We start from the raw sequence: 14,127 nt of genomic DNA, 5'->3' as shown, positions 1-14,127 counted from the left end.
TTTGAAATATATTTGGATTAATTATTCATTAATTATTCATTTCCTTAATTTTTATTCAGTCACGATGATATTGTAATCTTATGAACAATATAGAAATTGTATAATCTTAAATTAGGAAGAAACAAATAAAATTATATTTCAATTAAAAATCTGTATATTTCCAAATATTAAAATATTAAATGATCGATATTTCTATCGTTAAATAGTATTCGTATCATTTTTCATTTTTCATAAATACGAATTATGCTTATTATTTTTTGTAATTATTTTATTTTCCATAAAAAAATCTACTTTTATTATTATTATATTTTAAAATTTTTTTTACGACGAAGTTATATTAATTTATAATTGCATGAATATAATTAATGTAATTTGAGTATAGTAAAGAAGTGTAATAAAAGAATAAATCATTTTCGATTTGTTTCCAAGAGAAAGGATTTGTTTATATTACACATCATATGTCATTACATTTATATATTTATACACATTATATATCATTACATTTATCGTTTTGCAGTACTTGACCCTTGAAGAATTATCATGAGCTTGCTTTATCATTTTATTATAAATTAACTTGCATAAAGTAAAATTCTAAAATAAGAAAAATAATAATTTCCAGTATTATTTGGTGCATATGTTTTATTTAAACTTTACTAGTCACAAATTTAATTCCGCCTATCGATAAAGAATATTCGATTTATTGTTTATCATATATATATATAATAGTGTTATATAATAATATAAATGGGTTTCGGACAAGAATTTGCTTGAGTTGCTTTATAAAATCATAAAGCGTTCGATAATTTTCATTATGTATTATCTTATTCAGAATGATTCAATTTATTATTCATACCAATGGTTTGATAACGTTTCTAATTCTGTTACGATCTCTTTATTTTTATATTCCGACAAGAATTTGCTTGAATTGCTTTATAAAATCATAAAGCGTTCGATGATTGTTTTCATTGTGTATTATTTTATTCTGTTGAATAATTCAGTCTATTATTCATACCGCTGATTTGATAACGTTTCTAATTCTGCTACGATCTCTTTATTTTTATATTCCTTTATATTTCCTTTTATCAAAGAAGAAGTCTTTCAATAGGACTTTTAAGGAAAGGCTTCAATATAAAAATATTGAAATTGATTATTCTTTATGTTTTTCTCAATTTTTAGAATTTCTTATGCAACAAATAGTTTTTAGAAATTATTATTCAAATGACAGATTTAAATGATTCATCTTGTAACAAACATATCATGATTAGTAAATGTATAAATTGAATATTTATTATCCATAATAATATTTATCCATAATAATCTTGCAATGCAATCGCCATTCAACTATTTTTTTTTTATATATAATAGTAAGCAATATGTATAATACAAACCAATTTAAAATCTATTTATGAATTTACTTATTGATTAATAATCTTAATTTCAATCCTTCAGATCTGCAAAATGATCAAACTTGTTTTAAATAGATATTATTACAGTTGTTTCTATTTGTAAATGTAATATAGAGAATTAAAATAAGTTAATAATATCAAATACTTAACTTTAGAAGTTACGAAGTACGTCTGTCACCTAATTTAAATTTACACCTGAAATATTGAAGATTAAAAGGGTTAGATATATATATCAAAAGGTTATTTATGATTAACCACTTATTCAATAATACCATTTTTATTGAATTTATTTTTAGTTTTTTTATATTTTTAAATATTTTATGTATATAAATATAATTTAATTTTAATATTTTTAACTTTTTTTGTCAATTTTATAATCGTACTGTCTTCTGTTTCATTTTCGTGAAAAAAGAAATGAAGATAATAATTTATTGGATTGGAATATAATAATTTATAATTGTTTCGATTAAATATTATTTTAAAATTCTAAAGAAGCTGTGTTTTTAAATAATTAATAATAATTAAAAATTTGTCACTGCAAAAAAGAAGAAATTATCATTATTTTAATTTGAATCGTACAAAACTCATTCTAATATATGATATAAATGAAGATAAGATTAAAAATATTACTATCAAAAATACTAATCTAAAACTTCTTTAATATTTAAAATGAGAAAAATACAAAAATATATTTGTCCATATTTAATATATAATTAAATATGATACTGTAATTTAATTTTCAATTTTTCTTCGTTCTTGTTTTTATTTTCTTTAGAAAGATTTATAAACATGCATTTTTCATGTATTTATGAACTTATCCAATGAAGTACAAATAGGATTTCCATTTCTAAAAATAAAATAAAAATATTTTACGTATAAATATTCTTCATATGCGTGTTATTAAGTTTTACGAAAAAACTTTTTAAAAAAGAATGAGAAAAAAAGAAGAAAATTATTCTAAATCATATATCCTTTATATTCGAATGTAAGAAAAAAGATCATCTCAATTTTAATAAACATTCTTTTGTATTTTTTATATATTATTATGTAATTGATGCACATTCTGATAGTCGATCTAAAGGGAAATGGTGATGAACTTCCATTCGAATAATACAAAACCAGTGTTGGTACCAGTGGAAGGAAAAATCATGACATGAGGGTATCACCGATAATGATTATACTTACAACTATAAAAACATGTCGTACATCCAATGCTTATTCAGTTCTCGGTGAACATACTCTAAGAATATACTGTCTTTAAGATTAATAAATCCAAAAATGAAGACGATTATTTTTATCTTTGCCTTTTGCCTTGTTGGTATTCTGGTAATTTTCAAATTATTTTTATTTTCTCTTATATTTGCTGTAAATATTTAGATTTATATTCTATTTTAATTTTATCTTCATTTGCATTTGTCATAATTTATATTTTTACAAAATTATTCTCTTTTTTATAGGAACTTATTATATTGAATTTTTATTTGATAATATTGCTTTTCTTTTATTATTTATATAATATTGTTAATTCTTTCACGTTTGATTTTGTATATTGTGAAATTTTTTTAAAAAAACAATAAACATTAAATATAATTATATTTTTTTAGTAAAACATAATTTTAAAATAAATTACATTATGCTTTCTTTACAATGATACATATTCTTACGAAGAAATATTTTTCCATTATTAATAATTGATAGAATAGATTTTTTCCTTTAATTTATATCTGAATAATTTATTGTCTGAAAGAATTAATTATACTATTATTCCTAATTAATTATTTATTATATAATACTATTTTTATATTGAATTTATTTTCAATCCCTTTATTGAAGATTTTATTTATAAATATTAATTTTATTATTTTTATTTATTAATTTAATTTTCAAATAGATCGAAATAGATCGAAGATTGGAATATAATAATTTATATTTACTTCCATGAAAAATTATTTTGAAATATTCAAAAGACATTATTTGTTTGTAATTCAATATCGTTGCAAAGAAGATAGGGGAAGCTCATTACTTTTAATTTGAATTGAACGATAATATTCAAGCATTGTATGATTAATATATACATATATGTATAATATTGTAAATGAAGATTTCTCAAACTATAGGGAACGAAATTTCAAAAATACTTAATATAAAATATATTTTTCAATATATATATAAAATATTTTAAAAACAATTATTAAAATAATTTAAATCAATTTAATATAGAAATAATTATTTTTTAAATATTTTAAGTAATCAATATCTAAATCTTGTTTTCTTAACTTACTCTAATATTTTTTTTTAGGCAGTTTCGGAAGAATCAATAACTAAGCTACGTAAAATAGAGTCAGTTTGTGCCGAAGAAAATGGTATTGACCTACGTAAGTTGTATAAATTGTAATTAAGTTTACAAAATTTAATGATAATAAAATTTCTGATTAATTTTTTTATACGAACTTTAGAGAAAGCAGACGATGTTAAAAAAGGTATTTTTGATAAAAATGATGAGAAACTGGCTTGTTACATTGATTGCATGCTGAAAAAAGTCGGATTTGTAAGTATAAATGATGAAATTATTTAAACCGAATTGTATACATAATTCATAATTATGCATGGAAAAGTAAAAAAAAAGGTTATTTCCATATATTCATTTTTATAATAGGTTAACGCAGACACAACCTTCAACGAAGAAAAATTCAGAGAAAGAACAACAAAATTAGATAGTGAACAGGTCAATCGATTAGTGAACAATTGTAAAGATATCAGTAAGTAATGAAAAAATATTTATTTACAATATGATTCTTTATATATTTTTTAATTAAAAAATAATATTTTTAACGAATTGTTTATTGTTTAAAAAGATGTTAATATTTATTATATTGATGTACTTTTATTATTACAGCCGAATCCAATTCGTGTAAGAAATCTAGTAAATTACTGCGGTGTTTCATAGACAACAATCTGATGAAGATATTTGAATAATAATTTAATTAATAATTCATGAATTGCCAATTTTAATTGTAAACAAATATTTGAAAACTTAAATTAATAAAATATTACTAATGCGATTACTTAATGTTTCAGTCTTTGTACCTATATTGATTGTAATTTAAACAAATTATTGTTGACATAAGTAATAATAATAAATAAATTATAAATATAATATAATAATAATAAGCAATAACAAAAATAAGAATTATAATATCGTATATAATTATCTACTTCTAAATTCATTTATTTCGTAATCTATATATTTCGAAATTCTATCTTTTAATTATGTATTTTTGAATTTTATTTCACTGAAACAAATTATTATTATTTACAAAAATACGAAAAAAATGATTAAAATGCATAATATTTTAAATTAAAATTACAAATGAAATTGGAACAGATTCTGGAATATAACATTTGACAAAATAAACAAAATTTACCATCTTATATGATTTGATAACCTATGCTTTGAAATATAAATCAATAAAAAAAAAATAGATCAGAATATTTATTATATTTATTATATTATATTCTCACGCCATATAGCGTACTATAATTTAAATATATACACAAAATTAAATCACTCAAAAAAATATAAAATAAAAATTTGTATCTATATTATTAAATACAAAAATAAAATTTTTATATCTTGTACGAGTGTAGTATTGTATTCTGCTCAATAATACAGAGATCAATATTATTAACTATATAGAGAAAATTATTTTTACTACATAGTAAAACAAATTATATTTATTAATTTTATGATTGCAATATTTGTCTTTCAGTTTACTTCGTAAAATATATCAGGAACAAAGATTGAAATATTATAACTCATAATTATTTCATTAAATAATATTTTGATATTCTTAAAAAACATTATTAAGGACAAACCTAAGACTTGTAAAGGCAATCTGGATTTTATTTTCACAACAGCTCGAATATTTTCAATAATCTTCAACAGTAATCTACGAGTGAGTTTCCTAACACTTTCCAGATGCTCAATTTAAAATATAGCAGCAATGAACACTTGTTACACTTGCACGCCTTGCGACGGGCCACTATGGAACTGCGACGCGATCTGTTCATGCGAACTGCGAAGATTTATTCTTCAAAAATGGAAGTTCCATTTTAATAACACAAAACTAGTGATTTCGAAAAAAGAAATATTGAATGAGAAGATATTGATATGAGAGTTATCAATTATTATCAATAATGATTACTTGCTAGTCATGGAGCACCAAAATAATGAATCGAACACAAAAAATAAAAGTGACTAGCATAACAAAAAACAAAAACACTGTCATCTCTCGGAATTCGAGATGAATTAAAATCATTTGATAGGTGATTGAGTCTCCAAAAGAAAAGACACGAGCAGATTGGATATAGAAATAGACCAATCAGTTTGAACTTTCAAGAATAAAATTTGATCATATCGATTGAAAAGTTCGACACTGATTTCAACGCCCTCTGCTCATAAATAAGTGACCACGCGAACAAATATTAATATTATGAATAAGTTGTTAATATTGTAAAAGCATATAACTAACTAATTTGAAATATTCTAAAAATTACATAGTTGTCAGTGTTTTCTATATACTATCTTCAAAAATGGATTGCCATTGTCTTGTAGCAATATTTTATATTCTTTCTTTTAATTCGAAGGAATGAGTGCCATAATAGAAAAAAATTTTCATGCAAGGAAACTTTTACCAAATAATCATTGAAAATTTCAAACAAAGTCATAAATTTCGTGATCATTTGTTGGTTTCTGAATAACTTTGACTATATTTCCGAAAAGTATACGTTTTTTATTAATGTAAAATTTGATGAGATTGGAAAAGAGTGTCGTAAGTGTATCTTTACTTCCTTTCTTCTTTAAATTTCGTATCAATCGAAAGGTAAGCTTTTTTCTTTTTTGAGTGTGATTTACAATCAATGATTAAATTTTGAAGGGAGTAGAAGGGAAAGAATCTCTGAAAATAAATTGTTTTTTGATTAATCAATACAAAAAACAAATCTAAATCAACAAAGTAAGGTACAGTTAGATATATTAAATCATAGTCAAGTGCATACTGTACTCAGCATAAACTATATAATATTTGAAATTATATATTTTCGAAAACAAAGTCTTATATGAAAAAATTTTATTCTATATTTTCGATTTATTTTTTGATGTAAAATCACCTGTTATACCATTACTTATTGACCACCTCGTATAATCTTTACTTGAATTACATTACATAGAAAAGAAACTATTAGTTATCATTTGGATAATTAAACGATTCAAATACTTCTTGGAAAGAAATTTATCATTCAAACAGATCATCAAACCCTCAAATTAAAAGATATGAAAGATTCCTCCTCAAAACTCATTAGATGAGACTCGAAAAGTAATATGAAATTAAATATATAAGAAAGATAAAGAAAATAATGCAATTGATGCCTTATATTATTTATTATCCAATTTAGCTCTGATTATCCAAGATCTAAAAGACTTATATAAAGAAGTTACATTTTGTATCTGAAGAAATACCATCCTTCAGAAATTGATGAATTATGGACATAATATGAAACTTAAAAGATTAAATTAAAATTTCAACAATTATAAGATCGAATAATTACAAGTAAACGAAAGAAATATTACGTAGTTTCAATTGAAAGTTTCAATAGAAAAGAATTAGCTACATAAACTTATGAATGTAATAAATGAATAATGAGTCGGTTACTGATAACACTCGGAAAGAGGGTGATTCAAATCAAATCAACAAATGAATCGAAAGTATAGAATCTCGACCTATTTTATACCTTTATAGCTCAGATTTGTTTATGACTTCACTATTTATCAATTCGAAATAGTTTATAATAATTAAAATAATTGCTATATGATTTCTCGTATTTCGATAAATAATAATAATAATGATAATAAAACATTCTAAAGAATATACAATTGATGAACGAAGAAAAATTCTAAGTATCATAACGAGATCTCACAATATTTCATTAAAAACAAAATAGCTTATATTAACATAATTGATTTGAATTAGAAAAGAAATAAATATATTTGATACATCTCTAGGATGCAATGATAAAATACAAATGAGTAATATAAATATTTGGTCCATTTTATAAAATTAAAAATGGCAATAACTAATAACATATTCTTAATGGCAATAACATATTCTCTGAATCCAAAACATTTTAATCTCTTCAGGTTATAAGGTCAACAAAGGCATCATTACAATACTTTCAAAACATGATTTATGAATCATATATAATGAAATATTATCAGTATTCAAGTTTTTTTATTATTAAAACATTCTACAATGAAATTCAATAGATTTTAATTTTTTTTTTTTTACTTAAAATAAAATTAATTTAAAGAAAAAAACAAAATTAAACATATACATATATATTCCTAAACCAAAATATTAAAATATATTTTTATTCCTATACTATTATAAGAATCAACAAATCAGTTTAGTCTATTATTCTGGTTTGATTAGAAAATTATATTTATATCTTCTCTTCGAAACAAATTTAAAAAAAAAACTTGTTTTTTTTAAATAAAAATTATCGTTTAATATAAGATTTATCAATTGTTCATGTAATTAAAACAGTTAATTTATAATTTTTTTTCAATTCATTTTTTCGTATGAAATCTTAATAATTTTAATGATTATGGAGCATGATGAAACTATTTTTTTTTTTTTACAAATTTTTAAATACAAGCTTTGTTGTATTGCTTTATTTTATTCTGCAATAATATGAAAGAACTTCTTTCTATTGTATATATGTATGCTGCACAGGAGATTTCCATATATAGAATGTTCCAAAAATGTTGGAACATCCGTGAAATTGAGTGAAATTTCAAGCAACATTTTTCTTTGAAAAAAATTTTTGTTATAATATATATATCAAAAAAAATATATATTGAGATAATGGATATATCGATGAGAAATCAATCAAATAATTTTCAAAGTCCAATAGATTTTGTTTTTCGCAACAAGATCTCGTATATTTGCCTCGTTGTTCCATAATGTGCGATAATCATGCTGTTATATAACATGTATCAAAATGGTGTACCAAAATTTCTTAAAAATATTTTAAACATTTTTCTTTCAAAAAATTTCATTAATATGAAGAATAAACATATACCGTATGTTTTTACAATTATCTAACTATTGTTATTATTATATCATTTTATATATATTTGAATTATACATATTATATTCTTCATTCACAATCTTATTCATTTCACGAAAAAATAAAATTCGATAATCACATTAAAAATAGAAAGTTTTAATATATCAAAACATTCTTTTCTTTTTCTTTATTTCTTATTTCAATATTATAAATTATCTTATCAAATAAATGTTCAAAAAAGATAGCTCGTTATGCAATATACGCAATATCATACGTGCAATAAGATCTAGAAATTCTTGCGAAAAATAATTAATTAACAATTATTGCGGAACAAAATATAACAAATTGGTATTTGTAATAAAAAAATTATAACTTTTATTATTAAATTTTTTATCAAATGATAATAATTCACATTAAAAGAAACAACTTTGAAAACTTTTTCTCTATCTTTTACAACTGGCGAATTATATATAAAATAAAGTCGAAAAATAATTAATTTTCACGAATTAATTTTATCCTCTTAGAATTTGAAGAGAAAAATTGCTTAATATATTATCATACTCAAATATGTACTATATATCTCGAATGTTTCAAAATTGTTTAAAAAACATTGCGAGTAGAAGACCTTTTTGTCAAAAATAATGCTACGAAATAATTGCATGTGAATCACGAATTGCTATATGAAACAATGATCAAACGCAAAAGTGGATCGTAAAAAAAAATCTTACGAAAGAGGGATAAAGAGAATTTCTGAAAACCAATATTATGTGACATACACATAAATTTTAATAAATTTTAAATGTATTATAAAGGACAAGATTTTGAATAATTTTTGTTCTTAGTCATTAAACATTATTGTTCAGATATATTATATAAACGATGCATAATCTGACTGAAGAAGTGATTTTTCTTAAAAAAAAAAAAAAAAAAAAGATCACGCAGAATCATTTATTGCTATTAATGATAGGAGAAATTCTAATATGGAAGTACTATAGATAATAATTATACTACAACTATAAAAATACTTCGTGCGTTTCGATATGTATTCAGTTCTGGTTAGATACACTTTGAGATCAGTTGAATTCTTGTTTCTGAAATCGATATATCAAAAATGAAAATTATCCTGTTTATTTTTGGCTTTTGCGTTTGCGTTGGTGCTCTGGTAAATATTTAAATATTTTTAACTTTATTCATATTTATTGTAAAAATTAATGATACTTAACATAACTTTATTTAAATTTTAAATTTTATCCCTTAATATATCTTTAAAAATATTTGCAATTGTCGTAACTTATGTCCTTACGATAGATTATTATTTATTATTTTTTAAATATAAATTTGCTATATTAAATTTTTATTTAATAATATTGGTTTTTCGTTACCTCTTATATAATATTACTATTTGCAAAATAATAAATAATTAATTAACAATTAGAAATTTTAATTATCTTCTAATTTCAACTTAAAATGACAAAAAAATAAATATATTTTCGATAAAACATTGATTTCAAATATATTCAATATTATGTATATAAAAATCACACAAAAAAATATTTTTTTTTTACTATAAATAATTAATAAAAAATAAATCATTTCTACAATTTATGAAATATTTTATGTTTAAAGAAAATGATCATTTTTTATTATTTACTTATTTAATGATAAAATTTTTGTATTGAATTTGTTTTTCATCTATTTATATTTGTTGGTTTATTCATAAATATATTAATTTTACAATCTTTATCAATTTTATGATTCTATTGTTTGCTTTCTATTTTATTTTGTGAAAATCGAGAATAAAAATGTATAATGAAATATAATAATTTTTAATTATTTCGATTAGATATAGTTTTGAAATTTCTGAGAGATATCTATTTCTGAATAATTAAATGTAGTAGAGATAGGGAAACATTATTATTTTTAATCTGAATAATTTTCGAGCTCATTACATTATATGATTACGTTATGATACTATAAATAAAAATATTAGTATCAAAAACTTTATTAATATTTAAGATTAATAAAAGATTTTGAAAAGAAAATATGTAAATATAAAATATTTTAAAAATAATTATATGAATACCTTAAATATATGGAATAAATAAATAATCATTTTTTAAAATATTTTATTTAACTATATAATATATAAATTTATTTTCATATTTTAATGTTTAATGTTTTTTTTTTTTAGACGATTGAAGAATTAAAAACTAGATTACATGCTGAGCAATCAGCTTGCAGCACAGAAACTGGTATTGACCAACGTAAGTTACAAAAAAGCAAATAACAAAAAGTTTAAAAATAATAAAATTTCTGATTAATTTTTTTATTCGAATTTCAGAAAAAGCAAATGACATTGTTCAAGGCAATGTCGATGTGGAAGATAAGAAAGTTCAATTGTACAGTGAATGTATATTAAAAAAGTTTAACGTTGTTAGTATAAATAATAAAATTGTTTAAATAGAATTATATAAATAATATATAATTAAACAAAATAAATAAAATTATTGTCATAATTTTTACAACAGCTTGACAAAAACGGAGTGTTTAAGCCGCAAGGAATCGTACAAGTCATGGAATTACTTATAGACGAGAATGCTGTTAAACAATTAGTCTCCGAATGTTCAGCCATCTGTAAGTAAAAAATTATTAACGAAAAAATTATAATTTATATATTATATATTTTCTTTATATAGTCTTTATATATCATATATTTTAATTATTACACAAAATTTTAAATAAATTATTTATTATTATTTATTACATTGACATATATTTATCATTATAGCTGAAACCAATGTACATTTGAAAGCAAGTAAGTTAGTACAGTGTTTTTCGAAATATAAAACGATGAAAGCTGTAGACTTTCTCTAAACGTCCAAACGAAAAAGAATTCATATCAAAAGGAAAAAAAAAATTATTTATATCTAGTTTTTACTTTGATTGTAAAAAATATTTAAAGACTTATATTAATAAATTGATATACAATTATTTAACGTCTAAGTTTTGATTACTTATCCATTAAATTTTATTGCTTCTCTATTCTGTTATATTTTTATATTTTTATTATTTGTTTTGTAGTTTAGTAATAGTATGTATATATGTTACTATTTCTAAATTTTCGATTCGTAATCTTTTGAAATTCTTTTATGTTAAAGTTATGAATTATCGAATTCTATTCTGAAACATTTTCATTATTTATTTTATATTATTCCTTTATTTATAAAAATTATCAAAATATATATTCTATCCTAGATTAAAACTACAATTTTAATTACGATTTTAATTTTAATTAGATTAAAACTGCAATTTAATTACGATTTTAATTTTAATTACGAATCATTGATAAAGTACAAAATAGATTTTATTGATAATATAATTAATAGATTCAAATGAAATTAATAAAAAATTATTACAGATTATGGAAATTATCTTATTGATTCTAAACGATCAAATGTATTTGTATTAGTTTTTATTTTGTATTGTAAATTTATTATGATTAAAATGTTCGTATCTAATTTCTAATTATATTTAATTCTAAAATAAACTTTACAAAAAAATAAATTAGAAGCATTTAATAATAAATATGTAATTAGCTCTTGTTTATAAAAAGTCACAATTAAATGAAGTCTTAAATACTGTTTTATGACATTTTTCTCTGTTTATACACAATTCGTATAAATAAAAAAATTTATTTATTTTTATGATAAAAAAATAATTTGTATTTGCAAAATATATTAATAAAACATATTCATACCTAAATAAGAAAAAAAAAATAAAATAAAAAAGTTGGAATTGAATTTGACAGTTTGTACTATTAATTTAATTTATTTGTAGAATTATTTCATTATTTAGAAATCAAGAATGCTATATAAACCATGCAAGTCTCATTTAAATAATTATCGTAATCATTCAAAAACCATGTTTCATAGATTCCAGAGAACGAATTCACTTTTCCAAAATGCAACAGTATTTATTTTATAATCTATAATCTATAGTCATAATATAACTTCTTCTGATGTTTTCTATATATTCCTATGTTATTTCCAAAAATTCTTCATTTGTAGATAATCGAAAAATAAATTATTTTTCACAAGTTTTAAAATATGGTCTAAACCAAAAATTTAATGTCAACTTTAATATCAACTTTCATTGAAAAAGAAATGCAGTTTTTCAATTTAATCATATCTTCTAATTATATCATGTAATTCTATTTTTTTTTTATATTAATTGGTATCTGATTATTATTATTATTATTCTTAATTATTTAGTTTATTTACATAAACTATTTTTATTTTATAAAAATATATACTTTAAAATCAACAAATATATATATATAAATTAGATTTATAGTAGATTACAAAGAAACCTATATTTTTTCATCAAAAAATCTTCATTTATAAGAAATAATTATTTATTTATTTCGTCATTAAATGCAAAAATGAAATTCATATAATTTTTTTTCGTATTGTATAATACATTCGGATAATAAATATATATATATGTACATAATAAAAATCTTTTGTTGCGCGGTACATAAAGTAACTATAATAAAATTCATTTTCTTATGTTGTCTTACGGAACAAAATAAAATGCACAATAAGACAAAATATTATTTGCAATAAAAAAAAAAATATTTGTTTCTTTACACTGTTTCATAATTAATGAAATTATCGATTTCATATGAAAAAATAAATTTAAAAAAATAATAATAATCCTTTTGTTTATAACAATTTTCTAATCATATATACGATTCAATTTTTTATCAAACGACAGTCTTCATTAGAGGAAAATTTTTGTCGTTTTCTCCATATTTTATAATTCAGGAGTTATATAAGATAAAATCGAAAATTAGCCGAATTTTCGTAAATTTTTTTTTTTTCCTTTAAAATGAATTTAAAAAAAAGAAAAAAATCGCGTAATACACATGCATTGAAGTCTCAATATTCTTAAGGGATTTTTCCTTGATCCGTCATTGATGATTTTTGAATCGAGGCAGACTATTCATTTATTCGTGGTAAGAATAATGCTACGAAATTAAGTAATTAAAATAAATTGAATACATCAGAAGAATATCTTATAATCGAACTTATATATACATATATTGCATATAAATCGCGAATTGAAACGATGATCAAACGCATAACTGAATTGCAAAAATAAATCTTACGTGAAAGCGGATTAAAAAAAATTTCTGGTAAACCAATGAATGTGCAATATTCACATGAATTTTGACTTTTACATATATTATAGAGAATAAAAAATATGGAAAGAAAATAATTTTTTTCCATACATGTAATCTTAAAAAAAAAAAAAAAGGAGAACAGTCAAACGATCATTTAAACGAAATTCAATTTTATTCATATTTATTTTTTATTAATCGTTTCAAGATATAAAAAAAATTAATTATTTGGATATTTTTTTGTTATTTTAATACGCATTTTTCCTTCTATTTTTTAAATATTATTTTGATATTATCCAGGTATGTTATATAAGCGATGCATAATAATATGAATGAAAAGATATTAGTAGTTTTTCTTAAAAAAAAAAAAAGAATTATTGCTATTAATGGAAAGAAAAATTCTAACATGGA

General features: G+C 20.8%; 2 protein-coding genes and 1 long non-coding RNA gene across 3 annotated transcripts; 2 read left to right on the top strand and 1 right to left on the bottom strand.

Annotated features, from left to right (window-relative positions):
• Positions 1-417: 417 nt before the first annotated feature.
• On the bottom strand, positions 418-5,662 carry LOC147658462 (uncharacterized). The gene is made up of 2 exons (XR_015290614.1): positions 5,283-5,662; positions 418-1,601 (listed from the first exon to the last, which is right to left on the bottom strand). It is a non-coding gene; the product is annotated as an uncharacterized LOC147658462 (long non-coding RNA).
• On the top strand, positions 2,638-4,471 carry Obp13 (odorant binding protein 13). The gene is made up of 5 exons (XM_003695828.4): positions 2,638-2,732; positions 3,706-3,781; positions 3,863-3,954; positions 4,063-4,165; positions 4,303-4,471. The coding sequence occupies exons 1-5, from the start codon at positions 2,685-2,687 to the stop codon at positions 4,380-4,382; spliced, it is 399 nt and encodes a 132-aa protein (XP_003695876.1). The 5' UTR covers positions 2,638-2,684; the 3' UTR covers positions 4,383-4,471.
• A 3,849-nt stretch (positions 5,663-9,511) lies between the features above and the next one.
• Obp14 (odorant binding protein 14) lies at positions 9,512-11,525 on the top strand. The gene is made up of 5 exons (XM_086902750.1): positions 9,512-9,696; positions 10,726-10,798; positions 10,876-10,967; positions 11,063-11,168; positions 11,323-11,525. The coding sequence occupies exons 1-5, from the start codon at positions 9,646-9,648 to the stop codon at positions 11,406-11,408; spliced, it is 408 nt and encodes a 135-aa protein (XP_086758876.1). The 5' UTR covers positions 9,512-9,645; the 3' UTR covers positions 11,409-11,525.
• Positions 11,526-14,127: the final 2,602 nt, after the last annotated feature.

The sequence above is a fragment of the Apis florea genome, unplaced genomic scaffold, assembly GCF_048593485.1.
Source record: "Apis florea isolate Af1SG1 unplaced genomic scaffold, ASM4859348v1 contig_2272_pilon, whole genome shotgun sequence".
In the NCBI taxonomy this organism is placed as follows: Eukaryota; Metazoa; Arthropoda; class Insecta; order Hymenoptera; family Apidae; genus Apis; species Apis florea.
The sequence above is the reverse complement of the archived record's forward strand: the minus strand, read 5'-3'. Positions and strand labels throughout refer to the sequence as shown.